Source organism: Etheostoma spectabile, chromosome 9 (genome assembly GCF_008692095.1).
Source record: "Etheostoma spectabile isolate EspeVRDwgs_2016 chromosome 9, UIUC_Espe_1.0, whole genome shotgun sequence".
Lineage (NCBI taxonomy): Eukaryota > Metazoa > Chordata > Actinopteri > Perciformes > Percidae > Etheostoma > Etheostoma spectabile.
In genome coordinates this window covers 8,418,522-8,434,781 of record NC_045741.1, presented here as the reverse complement: position 1 = coordinate 8,434,781, position 16,260 = coordinate 8,418,522, and the positions used below count along the sequence as shown (strand labels likewise).

At 40.5% G+C, this 16,260-nt stretch overlaps 1 protein-coding gene across 2 annotated transcripts in view; it reads left to right on the top strand.

Moving 5' to 3' along the window:
- The window catches only part of nos1apa (nitric oxide synthase 1 (neuronal) adaptor protein a), a 162,929-nt gene extending 149,762 nt beyond the window's left edge, over positions 1–13,167 (top strand). Inside the window, exons 9-10 of one of the 2 annotated variants that reach the window (XM_032525917.1) lie at positions 7,591–7,756; positions 11,195–13,167. In XM_032525917.1, the coding sequence (XP_032381808.1) occupies positions 7,591–7,756; positions 11,195–11,763 (735 nt within the window). In that variant the 3' untranslated portion in view covers positions 11,764–13,167. The remainder of the gene's footprint in view (positions 1–7,590; positions 7,757–11,194) is intronic. The other variant, XM_032525918.1, reaches the window with a different exon arrangement.
- The last annotated feature ends 3,093 nt before the right edge of the window (positions 13,168–16,260 follow it).

Below are 16,260 nucleotides of genomic sequence, written 5' to 3'. Positions count from 1 at the left end.
GACTTTAATGGAAACCTAATGACTCCGCCGCTGTTCCGGAGCGGATCCGCAGCCGTTCCGCATTCGGTGGAATTGGGGGTAACACGGTTGTATTTCCGGAAAGAGAGGAAGGCAACTGTTTGAACTCTGTGAAATATATGTTGTATGTTAAAATCAATTTAATAGAGATGTGTTTTGGATCGTAAAGAACTGACAAGATGGAGGACAAAAAAGTCAAACTGTCGTGAGAGAAGAAGTTGTTGAAGAAATTGTTGAAGAAATTGTCCTCAGGCATTGTTCTGTTCTGGGGAACAGTTTTGAACAAAGAAAGCAATAAAAGGGAGAGAGATGCTGCTTCCTAATTAGAGCTTTAAGGAGTCGTTTCAGTCGCTTGAAGCTCCTTCAATTTTACGACACTCAGATAAGACGCCAGAAAACATTGGGTAGCAGCAGGTTTGCTACCAGGGGACCACCACAGTGAAGCACAAGCAGAGCACCTTTTTAATTGGCTCTTTGTCTGGCTTCTATTTTTAGTATGATGTTTTAGATCTCCTCTCTTAAAGTTTAAAAAGACTATCAACATTGTTGTTTCTTTAGTGGATTGTCATGCTGTATGACAGTCTGGTTGAGTGTGTTCATTTTTCCTTTTTTTGCATTTATACTGTATTCTTTGGATGAGGAATGAAGGGATATTTATCTTGATAACAATCTGATGCAGTACCAATATAAATCTCCATAGAAAACAAGTTTGATAATGTAGAAAATGGCGTTATAGCCGCATCATATGGCTACATTTCCATGTACAATGTATCTACCACATTAGCGATGTGGGGGAACCAGGTTAGGAAGAGAATAATGCAGAAAGGAACTGCCCCTAACCCTAACCCTAACCCCCTAACCCTAACCCCCTAACCAAGCAGGATGTGATCCTCGGTCTCCGGGGTGAAAGTCTTGTGTTGTTTGACCCATCCTTTTCAATCCTCGCTACCGAAATAGGTTTCCCATTAAAATACATTGCTTAAAAATTCTTAATCAACACACGAAAATAACAACATTAACGTGACCTGTACACAAATCAGTAGATTGAATTACGTGACCATTTCACGAACTGCCATGAGACTGGGCTGATGGAGGCACACATCCCCCAGATAAACAGACATATCAGTGGAAAAAGAAACCAGAGAGATCCAGCTGAGTGCTTATCGTCTTAGCAATTTTTCTTTTCCGTTTTTTTTTTTATTTTATCAGTAGGACCAGCCTCTCTCTTCTTCTCATTTGCAGAATGAAACCAAATGTAACCTTGTGTGGCTGCATCAAAACAAGACGTGCTAGTTTGGATCAGATATCCTGACAATAAAGCCAAGCTCTGACTTTTAAAAGTTCCTGGCTTATTTTGCTTATCTTGCTTTGAAGAACCCAATGTAGAAACAGTGGTTAACAGTGTCCTCAGAGAGAGACATACAGTATAACGTGGACGGCATCAGTACAAATGTGACGCTTGGCTTCCAAGGCCTCAGTATAAACCATGCAGGAGTGGCTTATATGCTATCAGAGGTGTCAGCAGGGTAGCATATGTCAAAGTCAAGCTGCGCTCTTCCATAGCTCAAGATAGGGTTCTTTCAGCTGTAACTTACACCAGCAGAGTCATCATCAGGGTGTCAGTCCTCACAAATGAGTTCTGCAGAGGCAGCCTGGCCCCAACACAATCTGGAATAACCTCCATTTGTTGCTAAGTGCAAGGACAGTGGAAGTAAATGTCTCCTTGACACTTGTTTTGGGACGGAGGATGTGTGAATTTTGACTCCATCTTGTGTTTCTCCGCCTCAGTGGCTCTTTATTAGGGTGGAGAGGAAATGATGAAGGTTCATCTTATATGAGACATGAGAGAAATGATGTGGAAATGACGTAGAAGAAGTATAAAAAGAGTAAATTGTGAATCAGTAGTTTGTTTTAAATTCAGAACAAAATCCAAAATCATAAGAAGAGGTTATTCTCTGTAAAAATGGCCCTTTCTTCATATTCAATTTAATCAGTCCGTCCAGGATTTCACAGACTTTTTTTTGAGATTGTTGCGGCCCAAAATGTCTGATGTTGCGGGAGATATTGTAAAAAAATTGCGATTAAAGTTGCAAAGTTTTTGTATGTGTGTTGCAATGAAGTTGTGGGAGATAAAGAAAGTTGCAAAAAAAAAAAGTACAGATATTTTTTTTGTAAAGTTCTTTAAAAATAGAAAGGACACTTGTTTTGAGGAGAATAAAACTACTCTAGGCAGGGGTTTCCTAGTAACCTTAGTAAAAAGGCTCAGGATGCTGCAAATGTTGGTGTAATATGATAATGGATGGTGCATTTAAGACAAAAAAAAATGTATTGAATGAATAAAATTTGAGCATGTCTGTCAGTGGCTTGTTGATCTTTACATTGTTAGTTAATTTCCTATCCCGGCCTGGGACACACATATGGTTTGATGAAGTACTTATTGGACTTTAACTTATCATTGCACTTACAATAACGAGCGTAGCTGTCCTCAGTTAGGTCATCCTGTACGGTGTCATCTCCCGGTATTCTACATCCCATTATTTCTGGTGTGTGTGTGTGTGTGTGTGTGTGTGTGTGTGTGTGTGTGTGTGTGCACACAGAGAGCCGACAGGATTGAAACAGCAGCCGCTTCAGTAACTCTAGAGTGAGAAATCATTACAGCGTACAGGATGGCAGGACTTTCGCTGGACATTTTGTTGGTAAATGTGAGATGTTCGAGTCACACACGTCTCGTTAAACAAGGAAATAAATTTGGCCACGTACCGTTTGACATCAACCCGTCCTTACTCCCGCTTAGTCATCGGCTCTCAGAGTCACATACTGATATTGAGTCTTGCACGTGGGACTGCAGGGATTGGTTGAAGTCGCGGGAAACTCCGGTTATTGGTCAAATTTGCAACAAAAAAAACTGCGGTGATTGGTCAAAGTTGCGGTGATTGGTTGAATTTGGTTGAATTTGGTTGAATTTCCGCGATTGTGAGATCCTGGAGGGACGGTTTAATACTACTGATATTGATGGATATTTTAAATTCAGGTCGGAAACATTCAGATATATTTTGATTTGGAGAGTTATCTTAACCTGCTGTATTCAAGGGCGTAACTTTGGGTTCAAGATTTCAACTTTTGAGCAAACGTTTTAGCATCAAAACATTCTGGTGGATTTTTTTACAATACTTTATGGTGCAAATGCCTTAAATTATGTAAAGGAAATTAAAATATTTGAAATTTTTAACCCCTCCCCATCCCCCCTGTAAATAACGCCTATGATTGTAGTGCTGAATCCATGAGTCAATTGATCGATTAGTCTGCTTAACATGAATAGATAACTGACTATGGAAAGTTTTCACTTTATATTTCAGCCAAATGATAAATATAGGGCATTTTTTATAGGGCAAATATAACTAATTACACCAATTTTAATAATACAGGTATTTTTTTAATACAATCTAGTGTAAATTAGAGTAAATCCAGATGAAATTACAAGACATTAGGGTCAATTTGAAGACATGATTAACTTTTGTCTATTTTATTGATTTATTGATTTATTTACCAGAGAGAAAAAACTATATATATTCATACAATATATTCTTAGTAATAATACTATGTAGGACATCATTATGCCATTATGCTACATCGTCTGATACTCACAACAAGCAAAGCAATAAAATAAGGGGATATTAATAGAAGTATGTACTACACAAGTCACTATGCTGCATCATTGTTTTGAAGGAGCAACAAATTCTAGTAAATGACTACAACGAAATAAAACTACCTCATCTCGGCATTTTTAATTGATTTTCCAACTGCTCAGGAAGTCCTGAAGGATTGACTGGAGCATTTTCTGCAGCCTTTCAAATGCCAATTACAGTTTGTTCTGTAGTGTTTCCTTTGATATGTGTCCCCACTGACGTCAAGAGCCTCCCTGCTACCATGGTTTCCGCATCAAGCTGAAATGAGAAACCAGGGAGTCGTTAGGAGTTTCGATGACTTGTACCTGGCCACGAGGCCCCGTGATTCACAGCGCTCTGAAAATACTCCTGTTGGCCTATTACATCGCTAGCCTTCGTAGACATTTTATGTGCACCAGTTCAGACACACTCTAGTATTGATTAAGCTATTCATATGTTCACAACAAAATGGGAAATGGCTGGCTGACAAGAAGCCATTACAAAAAGCAGGGAACTCCTCAATTTCAAAAGTAAAGCCAATTCAGACCAAAGATCCACAATAAGATGAGTTGAACTTTAAAACTTTTATTCTTGCAGTGCTCTAAAACCTGGCAGTTCACACCAATGCAACAAGACAAGACTGTGTGTCATCTCCATGATATTGAGATTCTTGCTACAGTGGCATTTCTAGTGATGAATCTGAGAAAACACGTTTTTTCTTTTTCAATTCACTGCTTTGTTCTAACGCCGCTGGGCCCTCCCTCTCTTCAGTCACTCTCTCTCTTGACCATATAAGGTTACCGTGCTTTCAGGTGATCGTTGAGGCTCCCTATAAAAGTCTGCCATGTTGACCATCTGCTTGTAACATGGGTTATGGATCAATTTATTTCTATAGTCTACTGTATACTGTAACTGACTTTATTAGCTGGCGTCCCTTACGTTCTAAAACCAGCCTCTGCGGCTGGAACAGCTGAGTCCCGGCGAAACCATCAGCTGGCTTGAGTCGAGATGAGACGGGCCGGTTCAGACCGCTGCAACCTTTCCCTGCGACGTTCGAAAACGATTTTGTCTCGTCGCAAATCGGGGCTTAAGAAGCACTTCTGGATTCTGCATTCTACTCAACATGCCTGTAGTGTCATTGGATAAAAGCATGTTTGACACTCTTGCCAACCGTGCTTCTCAGCCTATTACACAGCTGACATAGTGAAGTCCTGCTGGACCATGTTCAGACTCCAGGGTTAAGCTTCATCAAACTATTGAAAGCCTCTCCTGTCAGAAAGTCATTAGTAAGTGGGCTCGCTCAATACACCGGGCTTCTTCTGAACCATTCTTGTGATTTCAAACCTTTAGAATTTCTCCTTTGAAATTGTTGAAAGCAATTATGTGCTCAGGGTATGAGCTTTCCAAGTGAGGTAGGAGGTGGGGACACTAACATTTGATTTGGAGAGTACTTTGAAGTAAAAAAGGGAGTCTTTGCAGCTAAAAGGTGTGTGTGTGTGTGTGTGTGTGTGTGTGTGTGTGTGTGTGTGTGTGTGTGTGTACACATTTACAGGGTCTCCCTCACTCCCCTCGTATAATTTAGAGTGATGTGGAAATTTCAGCATTTCAGTTTAAAATTGAAATAGAGTTTCCACTTTAGTCTTGCAGACGGTGACATTAATGTTCCACGAGGATCACTGCAGCCACTGGAGCTCTGCTACTCCCGTAATAAAAATGCAATTGAGGGATATAAAGCCATAGGAAAAATGATAAAGATTTAATATCTATCCCTCAAGTGTTATAGTTCCTTGGATCCTGTATGATTGTGTGTATTTGCATTTTTGTAATCATCAAATACCAGAAAGTCAAAACCAAAGATAACTTTAATTATCAGTTAGTCTGCTAATTGTTTTCTTGATTAATGTTTTTATCTATAAAATGTTTGAAAATTATATTTCTTAAGCCCAAAGTAACAATAATTTATCAAAATCCAAAGAACTTTACAATGATAAAAAACAGAGAGAAGCAGAAAAAAAACTCAATTAAAAGAAGAAAGGTTTTTTGGCATTGTTGCTTGAAAAGTGACTCAAACGAAGAAGATCAAGGTTGATTTTATTGCTACATGAAAAAGAGACATGCCACAAAAGACACTACATAAGTAAAATGTGCACACACAAAAAAATGTACACAGTTAAACATACAAAAATTGTAAAACAAATGTTTGTAATGATTTTGCTTAAGCAATGAAAACCTGTAGCGCTTAGAGTTTAACACATGACAAGCATCAGATTCAGTAAAGTAATCCTAATAGCCTGCCGAATACCTGAGAATGTATCAATGACATCATTATAATGTTACACTTTATGTGTACAGAACTTTTCAGTACAGTACAGTGTTGAACCAGCTTGAGTCAAAACATGTTTTTCATCTGACGTTTCGAGATGGATCTAGTCAGCTGGTCAGTATGTAACGTACGTACATCAGGGGTGTCGAACTCGGTTTCACTAAGGGCCACATTTGAAAATGAGAATCACATCAAGAGCCAGACATATATAGACTACATCAACAGTTTATTGACTTTTATTTTAATCAAAAAACTCCTTCAAGACTACAACTTTGACTTTATTATTGCATGTCTCATGTAGCTTTCTCACTTACAGTTTTGTCAACATAAAGCCCATAAAAAGTCAGCAAAATGGTACCTTAGCCCACAGGGGATTTAGCAAATCAAGCAAAACCATTTTTAAAGTCTGACTCACAGCAACCTGTTTCACAGCCTGAATACAAAAACTCTCTGGTTCTGTAGGGAGTCTTAACGTCGGCAAATCTGCCAAATTCTGCTTTGAGTGTCTCGTGATTACAGTTTGCAAGCGGGCCAAAATGTATTGCCGCTGCACATGAACAACACGTCCAGCTAATCCAAATAATAGGGCCCAGCCCAGTCTCATGGCAGTTCTTGAAATGGTCACGTTATTTAATCTATTGATTTGTGTACAGGTCACGTAAATGTTGTTTATTTTGTGTGTTGATTACAAATTTTGAAGTAATGTATTTCAATGGGAAGCCTATTTTAGAACAATTAGGGTAGCGAGTAGTATGCCAAAAGCCGAAAATCCGCGCGGGGAGGTTGGTCAGGGTGGTGGGTTTGATGGGTCAAACAACGTAGGACCTTCACCCCGGGGACCGGGGCTTGCGTCCTGCGTGTTGCATGTCCTTTCCGTGTTATTCTCTCCCTAACCACAACCGTTTTGTAGGGCTGGCACAATACACTATTGTCCTGATTCGACCAATCCATTTGGTTCGCTATTTTTATCTATTGGTGTTCTAGAAGTATTGCGATTCAGTAGTATTGAGTTTTGCGATCTTCTTCAACAAAAACAAAAGTTGAATAATACAATTCTAGAGACAGTTTATCATGAGACAGTTGTTTTCTAAAAATAATGCACACCACATGTCAGTCAGTTCTGACATCTATTTCATTTGTAAAGAAGAACATAACATGGATTATCTGCATTTTCTGCTTTCGGTCAATAAACGATTATGATGACGCCCGGGTAGCTCACTTGGTAGATTATATATACTACAACGACTTAGTCCTTGACGCAGCTGTGCCCCTTCTCTCACCTTTCCTGTCTAAGCTGTCCTGTGTGTGTGTGTGTATATATATATATAGATATATATATATATATCTCAGCGGTACTGAATAAACAGAAACTACTTAGGTCAGTCATCCCTGTTCTAGGGAAAGAATCAATACATACGATTTGCGAATGTTTTTTTCCCCCACCTCCAACAGATAGTGTGAGTAGTGCTGATTTTATGAGTGTTGACCAAGGGAAAATGTTTGTATACACCTCACTGAGCATCTGTTCCTATCCTCCTCCTCTCTCCTCATCTATCTGTCCCTCTTGACTCTCCTCCTGTGCAGGTCCACCTATTGAAGGACCAGCTGAGTGCGGAGGCCACGGCTCGGCTGGAGGCACAGGCTCGAGTCCACCAGCTGCTGCTGCAGAACAAAGACCTGCTGCAGCACATCTCCCTGATGGTTAAACAGATCCAGGAGCTGGAGACCAAGATGTCTGGACCAAACTCCAGTGAGTGGCTCACACAAGAGACCCATGCACATACATACTGTATGCTTGAGTCAATGCACATGAAAACACGCTCTCTGACATGTTAAAGTGTACAGCTGCAGAGAAACGGACGTATGTATGGGACACACGTTTTTTACAGTAGGAAATGTAACAACAGCAACACGTCATCCCTTCCATCCCCTTCAGCTATTCTGATCTGATTCTGACGCAGTAAAGAGACACTTTAGCAAGAAAATATCCAACAATAACATTAAAGGTTTTTTTTACATTAATATGAATCCAGCCTGCCTATGGTTCCCCAGTGGCTAGAAATGGCTATAGGTGTAAACCGAGCCCTGAGTATCCTGCTCTGCCTTTGAGAAAATGAAAGCTCAGATGGACCGATCTGGAATCTTGCCTCTTATGAGGTCATAAGGGGCAAGGTTACCTCCCCTTTCTCTGCTTTGCCCCCCCCGGTCAATTTGGCCCACCCATGAGAGATAGACATCTTCCTCCACCTTGTTCCCCCTCTCTCCTCCTCAAAAGTTACAAACTCAGAAATGGCACATACTAAGGAAAGCTCATTGTGGACTGGCTCTAGTGGCTGGAATTCTGCACCAAGGCTGAGTTTGGGGAAAAAGACTTCAGATACAGTATTAGGGGACCACTAAGGTCTATATAAGAGACTTCAGATACATATTAGGGGACCACTAAGGTCTATATAAGAGACTTCAATACAGTATTAGGGACCACTAAGGTCTATATAAAAGAGACTTCAGTACAGTATTAGGGACCACTAAGGTCTATATAAAAGAGACTTCAATACAGTATTAGGGGACCACTAAGGTCTATATAAAGAGACTTCAGATACAGTATTAGGGACCACTAAGGTCTATATAAGAGACTTCAGATACAGTATTAGGGGACCACTAAGGTCTATATAAAAGAGACTTCAGATACAGTATTAGGGACCACTAAGGTCATATAAAGGACTCAGATACAGTATTAGGGACCACTAAGTCTATATGAAAAGGACTTCAGATACAGTATTAGGAGACCACTAAGGTCTATATAAAAGAGACTTCAGATACAGTATAGGAGACCACTAAGGTCTATATAAAGAGACTTCAGATACAGTATTAGGAGACCACTAAGGTCTATATAAAAGAGACTTCAGATACAGTATTAGGGGACCACTAAGGTCTATATACAAGGACTTCAGATACAGTATTAGGGGACCACAAGGTCTATATAAAGAGACTTCAGATACAGTATTAGGGGACCACTAAGGTCTATATAAAAGAGACTTCAGATACAGTATTAGGAGACCACTAAGGTATAATAAAAGACTTCAGATACATAGTAGGGACCACTAGGTCTATATAAAAGAGACTTCAGATACAGTATTAGGGGACCACTAAGGTCTATATAAAAGACACTCAGATACAGTATTAGGGACCACTAAGGTCTATATAAAAGAGACTTCAGATACAGTATTAGGGACCACTAAGGTCTATATAAAAGAGACTCAGATACAGTATTAGAGGACCCTAAGGTCTATATAAAAGAGACTTCAGATACATCTTAGGGGACCACTAAGGTCTATATAAAAGCATCCAAAGAGCACCATGTCATCGGACGTTTATGCAAGTGAAGTCAACATCCCATCAATCATTCTTTTTAAAGAATATTTTGGTCTTTTGGGGACAGCACTGTCCTCAAAATTTGTTTTATTTACCAAAAAAAAAATGTTATTCTGCCTTTGGATCCAGTTGTGCATGATAGTTCACGTGAAAATAGACAAATTATTTTATTCTGCAAGATCTTTGTTGCTCAAGTAGGTGCAGTAGTACATGATAAAGTAACAACAATTTTGGATTTTTTATTGGATATTTCTATCCAGTAAACTATATTTCTATCTAATAAATGTATTGTATATTTCTATCTCAGAATGTTTAGAAGTCATTTAATAAACTCACTTTAAAATACTCACTTCTTCCCTTGTCCCTAGGTATTGCTAAGTAACTTCAACAGATTTCTCACTAACATATGATAAAAGCAGTCCACAAGCAACACATGCCCACTGCAATCATACACTCCACAAAACACAGTTCCACTGTAGCATGAAATCAGTTTTTTGTAAAGACTACTGTTACTATTTAAAGATATTTTAGAACAGGTGAAGATAAAAAGGACAAGAGACAAAGTGACATGTTAGAGAGACAGACTGTAATTGACTTGACCTTCGTAAGCTGCCTAGTTTACCTGGCACCCCCACCCATCCCTATCCTCAATAAAGGCAAAGAAACTGAGCGAGTCATCTGTCAGTAGGATACTGTATCAAACAGAGAATCTTATTTTTTTTAAGATGGCATAATGGAGACACATAGATTGTAATCCACATCTAGGTTAACACACTGTCAGGTTAAATCTTGGCATGTGACCGAGCAAACATCCAGCCACACACAGGCTTCTAAATGGACATTCCTACATTATCCAGTACCAGTATGAGAGCCTTCACCGCTCTGTTTATCATGCACCACACATGTCCTGGCCGCAGTTCTATCGTTCACGACCCCCCTCTGTCTTGCTTCCCACATCTTCACACATTTTAAAGCCTGTTCATCGGCTACTCAGTAAGACACAATCTTCTCTGCGCTATCCCAGTCCAGCCTGCCCTCCAATTGTCACTCTGCGAGAAGCAATCTGTAATCTTATCAGCCAATATTTCAAATATTCAGTGGGGAAAATATATTTTCTCATTGCCACCTCTGCGTGTAGGACATTTCATATGCACCTCATGTTGCAGGAGGTCAGCAGAATTGTTCTATGGATTCATAATGAAATGCAATGGTCAAACTTTTCTTTTCTTTTTTATGCAATAGACCTTTCTCATGACACATTTTGACACAGGGGTACAACTAACAGTATTTCATGTCAGTTTCAGAGTGCTGTGATTGTGCACACACATATATATATATACACAGTAACTGCTGCGAATCTAAGCTGCCGTCCTCCACGAAGGAGCAAACTACAAACTTCCATGCTTGTGTTTAGTCATCTTCCATGCTTACTTTGGTTTAGTATTGGAAAAGATGGAGTATTCCTTTAATGTGTCTTTCTCTCAGTATTTGAGTTCCAGGACTGTTCTCTGTTCTCATAAATAAGGAGCGCAAATTGTGTTTCACCGAGCAGCCCTGATGATGATAAAATGCTTCTTTTTTTTTTTTTTGCTGCTTACCCAATACAAAAATGATTTATTGGTAACTGAATATTATACAAATACATTATTCTTCAGCCATGCTCCAACAGGAGGGGGGTGATAACAGATGAATTTAAATCGAGGCACAGTGGAACTTTTGAATGTGGTATAAAATATCTGTCATTTCTTCCTTGTCTTTTCCTCCCTCTGCTTATTTATCACTTCCTATTCTTCTGTTCTACCTCATCTCTTTCCAGTGGGATCCCAGGACAGTCTGTTGGAGATCACCTTCCGGTCAACAGTACCTCCAGTGATCTGCGACCCCACAACGCCCAAACCTGATGTATCCGCCCTCAACCTCCCCGCGCTGGGCTCCACGGACGGGACCGGCAACGCCTTCTCATCATCCAATGGGAGTCTTGGAAGCCCTCTAGGTAGGGACAAGTGTCTTCTCAAACTGGAGTGTTTCCGTTTCCTCCCGGGGCCTCCGCCTCCTCAGCTCCCCTCGCCTCCCCCGCTGCTCAAGGCCGACGGGCCAGAGAGCAAAGGCCAAGAGGTTTCTGAGGGCACAGCCAAGGTGTCGTCCTGTGACGCCAAATCTCTGGGCTTCCTGGACTTTGCCGCGAGGTTTCGCGAGTCAGGTATCGCCTCCGAGTATGAGTCGAACACGGACGACAGCGATGACAATGAGGACGAGGGGGAGGACGACGACGAGGAGGGGATGGAGATCTTTGGCTGGGGGAGGGACGAGGAGACACTGAGGCTGCTTAATGTTCTCAACAGACAGGGAACTCCTGACTGTCTGGGAGATGAAATAGCAGTGTAACGCACTAACCTATCCTAACCCCCTATATGTATATATATATTTTATTTTAAAAAGTATTTATTTACTATAATTACTATGTTGTATTAAGTACCAGGATTGTCAGACAGTCATGGATCAGGGCCCCAGCTTGAGTTAAACAACCCTAAGCTGTAGAGCTCTATGAATGTACAAAGGCAGTAGCAACAACTGCGGTTGCTGGTAAGTTTTAAAATCTGTCCAAGTGTCCACTCAGAAGGTGTGTTTGAAACCGTTCCCTGTCACGGAAAAAGTGCACTATATAACGTAGTGTATTCGCCATTTTGGGGTGGTGTTCGAATTCTTAGCAGTTTATCTCATCCACTGTAAAATACCCCCACTGCACAGCTAATCTGAGTGTACATATGATGTACCTTACATTTTACTCCTGCGTGCCACAATGCAACGCGGTCATGTTTTCCAGTTGGTCCCACCTGTGGATCTAATTCTTAATCTATATGCATACTCATGCATACACACTTGCTTCTTTAAATCTTGTTTCCTTCATTTCCTTTAGCCTTTCCTCTTTGTTACACACACCCAATTACTTATCCATACATCGCACACACTCCCAAAGTCTCCTCCCAGCTGTCTGTTGCTGAATTTCAATTTTAGATTTGGGAGTTCTGTAGAAAAAAATCAGGGAGTTTATCTTAAAAGTTGGTAACCAATTGTAGGTTAGTCTGTCTTTACGATGAAGATATGAGGATGTCGACATAAAATCAAACCAAAAGATGAGCTTAGTTCAAAAGAAAGCTCTCAATTTGTCAGGATTGGGAGCGTAGCTGTCAGTCGTGCTGACAGGAACAAGACGACAGGGTTCGGGACCGGAGAGACTGATGAGCTCTTGTCCTTGCTGGAGTGAAAAGTGACTCTACCCGATGAGCGAAGATGAACACTATATCCAGGAACTTTATTATGGTCTCTATGTTTGGAGAGGGAAAGTCCTTTCTTAAACTCAAGATTATTCAAAGACTTATTTTTAGACAAAGAAATCTGTGTCTGTACTGTGTGTACAAACTTTGTTTCCTATGTCATCCCACAGAACTGTCTGTTGAACTGCTCCGTCCTTGACTTCTGCAGGCAGCCCTCTTTTGTCTCTTCACAGTTTGTTGACTTGGTAGCCGGAGCATGTTTGCACTCTTTTCACTTGTCCACACATTTCCCCCGCTTTCATTTTAATTTATGTAAAGCCAGGATTAGTTGGACCTCGAGGAACGCTGTTTGTTTCTTGTATTCATCCCGTAAACAAAAACTCTTTCCTCGTGCCAGAACAGCAGCGGCTCACGGATGACAGCCAAAAGTGGTCTCATTTGTTTAAACCCAGCTCTGTGTATGGCCTCCAAGCACAATGCAGTATTAAAGTGTTCGTTTTGTTTCACAAGGAAAGCCACTGAGTTTTCTTTCTGCGTACTGTAGCCATGGTTTATCAGAGCACTCGTGTCAAATCAGTGCTGGCAGGCCATTGTTTGGCGGAGGTAGATGCTGCAGAGGACTCAATGGGCTCACTATGTTTTGCAAAGAGCTTTAGCTTGATAGGATCGAACCAATCTAGTGAGAGTCCAGGAAACTAACTCCCAGTTAGCCACTTGCTTACTGAACATGTTGGTATTAAAAGATAACAAGATTGAATCAGAGATTTATTTATTTATTTATGTTTGTTTGGAAATGATACAAACTTTTCTAAATCAGTCTCTGTTGAGTGTGTTGGAGTCAGGTGTTCAAAACCGTGCATACACACCAATAAGGATCATTTGAGACTGAGTCCCAGCTTGATGTTTTTAGGGGACCAAAATTGGATCCAAACAAACCTGTGAAAAACCTATCCTGCCAGCGTGCATAAATTAACTTTAAAAAAACAAAAGAAAGAGCCAATGTGAAAGGGACCGGAGGGGGGGATATATTCAAAAATGCTGGCAACCCAAACAAACAGAACACCAACACTGGTAGCAGCATGATGCTCCTTGAATAAATGAGCAGCCACCGTTCAAAAGAGTGGAAATGCCTCTGTTTTTTTTGTTGATTTTGGCTTAAATTGTATAGATGTCCATTCTTTGAATGGTCTATATTACAGAAATGACAGGGAATGAAGGAAGAGACAAATAGAGAATGGCATGCAACAAAGGTCCACGGCCAAACTTATACTGTTGATGTCGTAGTTCATGATCGCCACCTTAAATAAACCAATTGGGTGCTCCGTCAATATATTTTCCTCTAGTTTTCTTTTTATTTCCATTGAAACTAAACATTTGCCATAAATCACCTTAAACGTGTTTAAATATTTCCTAACTAGGGCTGTGACAGTATTGCTTTTTTTGCGGTGAAGAAGTGTAGCGTGAGTTAGAATGAGAATGGCAGGGTGCTTTAAGGGAGTGAAGTCAGTGCCCGTGTGGTCGCGCAACGAGAGCGAGCGGTAACGGAGAGTAGCGTAGTGCCACTGTGAGGAAAGAGAGTCAGCAAAGTTGACGTAAAGTGACGTAAAATTTAACAATAAATCAACAAGCTAGAGCACATGGTGGCTTTATCTATTGTCAATCCTGCCGGTAAAGTGGATGGCGTTACCCTCGAAGAAGCATTGCTTTAAACCTTACAACATGTGTTGCAGCCATAGACTGTCTGTTTCCATTTCAGCTCAATGTGAGAGTCTTTACTGAGTTTTGCTGTCATATAGAGCCACAATGGTTTCTGTCATCTCAGTTGATCCATTCCACAGACAGGTCAAAAAGCTCTATTGTCAATGAAGTAAAATATAAATTAAACAGTTTGCCCACAATGCCGAGTGCAGCCCGTCTAGCAGCTGAGCAGAGAGGGCAATCAGCAGATCACTAACTTGTTGCTCTCTCTCTACCAATATAAACCGCTATGTTTTAGGCTACGTGACGTGCATGCACGCTGAAATTCAACCGTGCTGTTTTATCGGGATTAAGCAATAAACAGAAGAAACATGGTAAACACTGCAGCTTTTACATTAATGTGTCTACCTCAGCTGAGAAATGGCTTTGCCTTTCCTACCGTGTATTGTATTAAACGTTACCTGAAGAACGTCATTAGAATCAATGAATCCATGTCATTAGACGCGACGTGCACATGTGCAGGCCATGTTTTTTTTTTTGCTGTGATGACAAACTCAGACCCATGGAAGGCGTCACGTGACCCTAGTAATGCGGTAGTGATGGCCAAATGAAGCTTCGTGAACCATTTTCTCTTTTTTCTGCGCCCACTAGATGGGGCTCTCTCTTTAACAAATGGTTGAAAACACAGTGAATTGCCATTCCCTTAATCTTTTTCTTTGAACAGAGAGCGCCATCTAGTGGGCTTTGAAAATGAAGAAAATGGTTCATGAAGCTTAATTGGGCCATCACTACAATGCGGTAACCGTCCTAGTCCTGTCCCTAACCCCACATTGACAACCACTGCACTCTTAGCTTTCTTTCTTTTCCTGTGGACATCAGAGAGTTTAGTTTCCCTGAAGTGCTCGCTTTTCTTTTAACGTTTTTGACGCAAATGATAGGAAACACAAAGATCCGACAGTGTGTCTGTATGAAGGATGTTCTCTCTTTTTTAACACTCTCTCCTCTACATAGGCTATTCTGTTGTCTCATCATCTGGCTTTTTCCTTCTCTCTTGTTTCTTTTCCTGTCATGTTTTTTTATAACATGACATTGAAGGCACAAGTGCGTCGGGCAGCTCACCATGAGGGGAACAAAAAAGAAAGGAGCTAGACAGCAGTTTTATCTCCAACAGATTTCAGCAACTGATGCAATTAACATCAGATCATTTAAAACGTAGTGAAACAGCCCTTGAAATCGACCAAAAGTATGTTCCAACCTGTTGCAATAAATCTCTACACATCTCTACTCTGATTTTGAAAACATTTAAAAAGGTGACCCCCATCTGATGATTCATTAATCGTGTTTAATCAAAGAATGCATATCATTAGCTGGTAGGAAATTAGTTATATATCAGGCTCAATCACAGTTTTGACTTATGTAGAGCGAAGTTACCTGGAAACCTGAAGCCAAGGGCATGTCTGCAGAACGGGCATTATGAAAGTGACTTTGTGAAGGTGCTATCAGTATGTTTTTTTTTTTTATTACTTAATGTCCTCCCTCTCGTGCCCCAGACCCCCAAATGAGACCATTTAAAACAGACAGAAAATCTGTGGTGTCTGAGCAGCACTCATCAGCAGAACAGAAAACAATGTCTCAAGTTTCACAGAGATGTGAACAGGGGGTTTGATGCATCTTGAGCTACCTGTGAAATTTAACTTTAGTCTAAACCTAAATGCTTACACCTCAACCTAGAGGTCTTTCCACACCAAGTCACCCATTATTTACAATATTCTTATGGAACCAAGCCGGTAATACGTAAGAGATTATAGCCAACAAGTACTTTTTTCAGTTGCAACTTGTCACCTGCCAGCTTTTTGGAAAGGAAAATATTCAGTGGATTTTGTATTAATCCTGTGTTCATACTACTCCT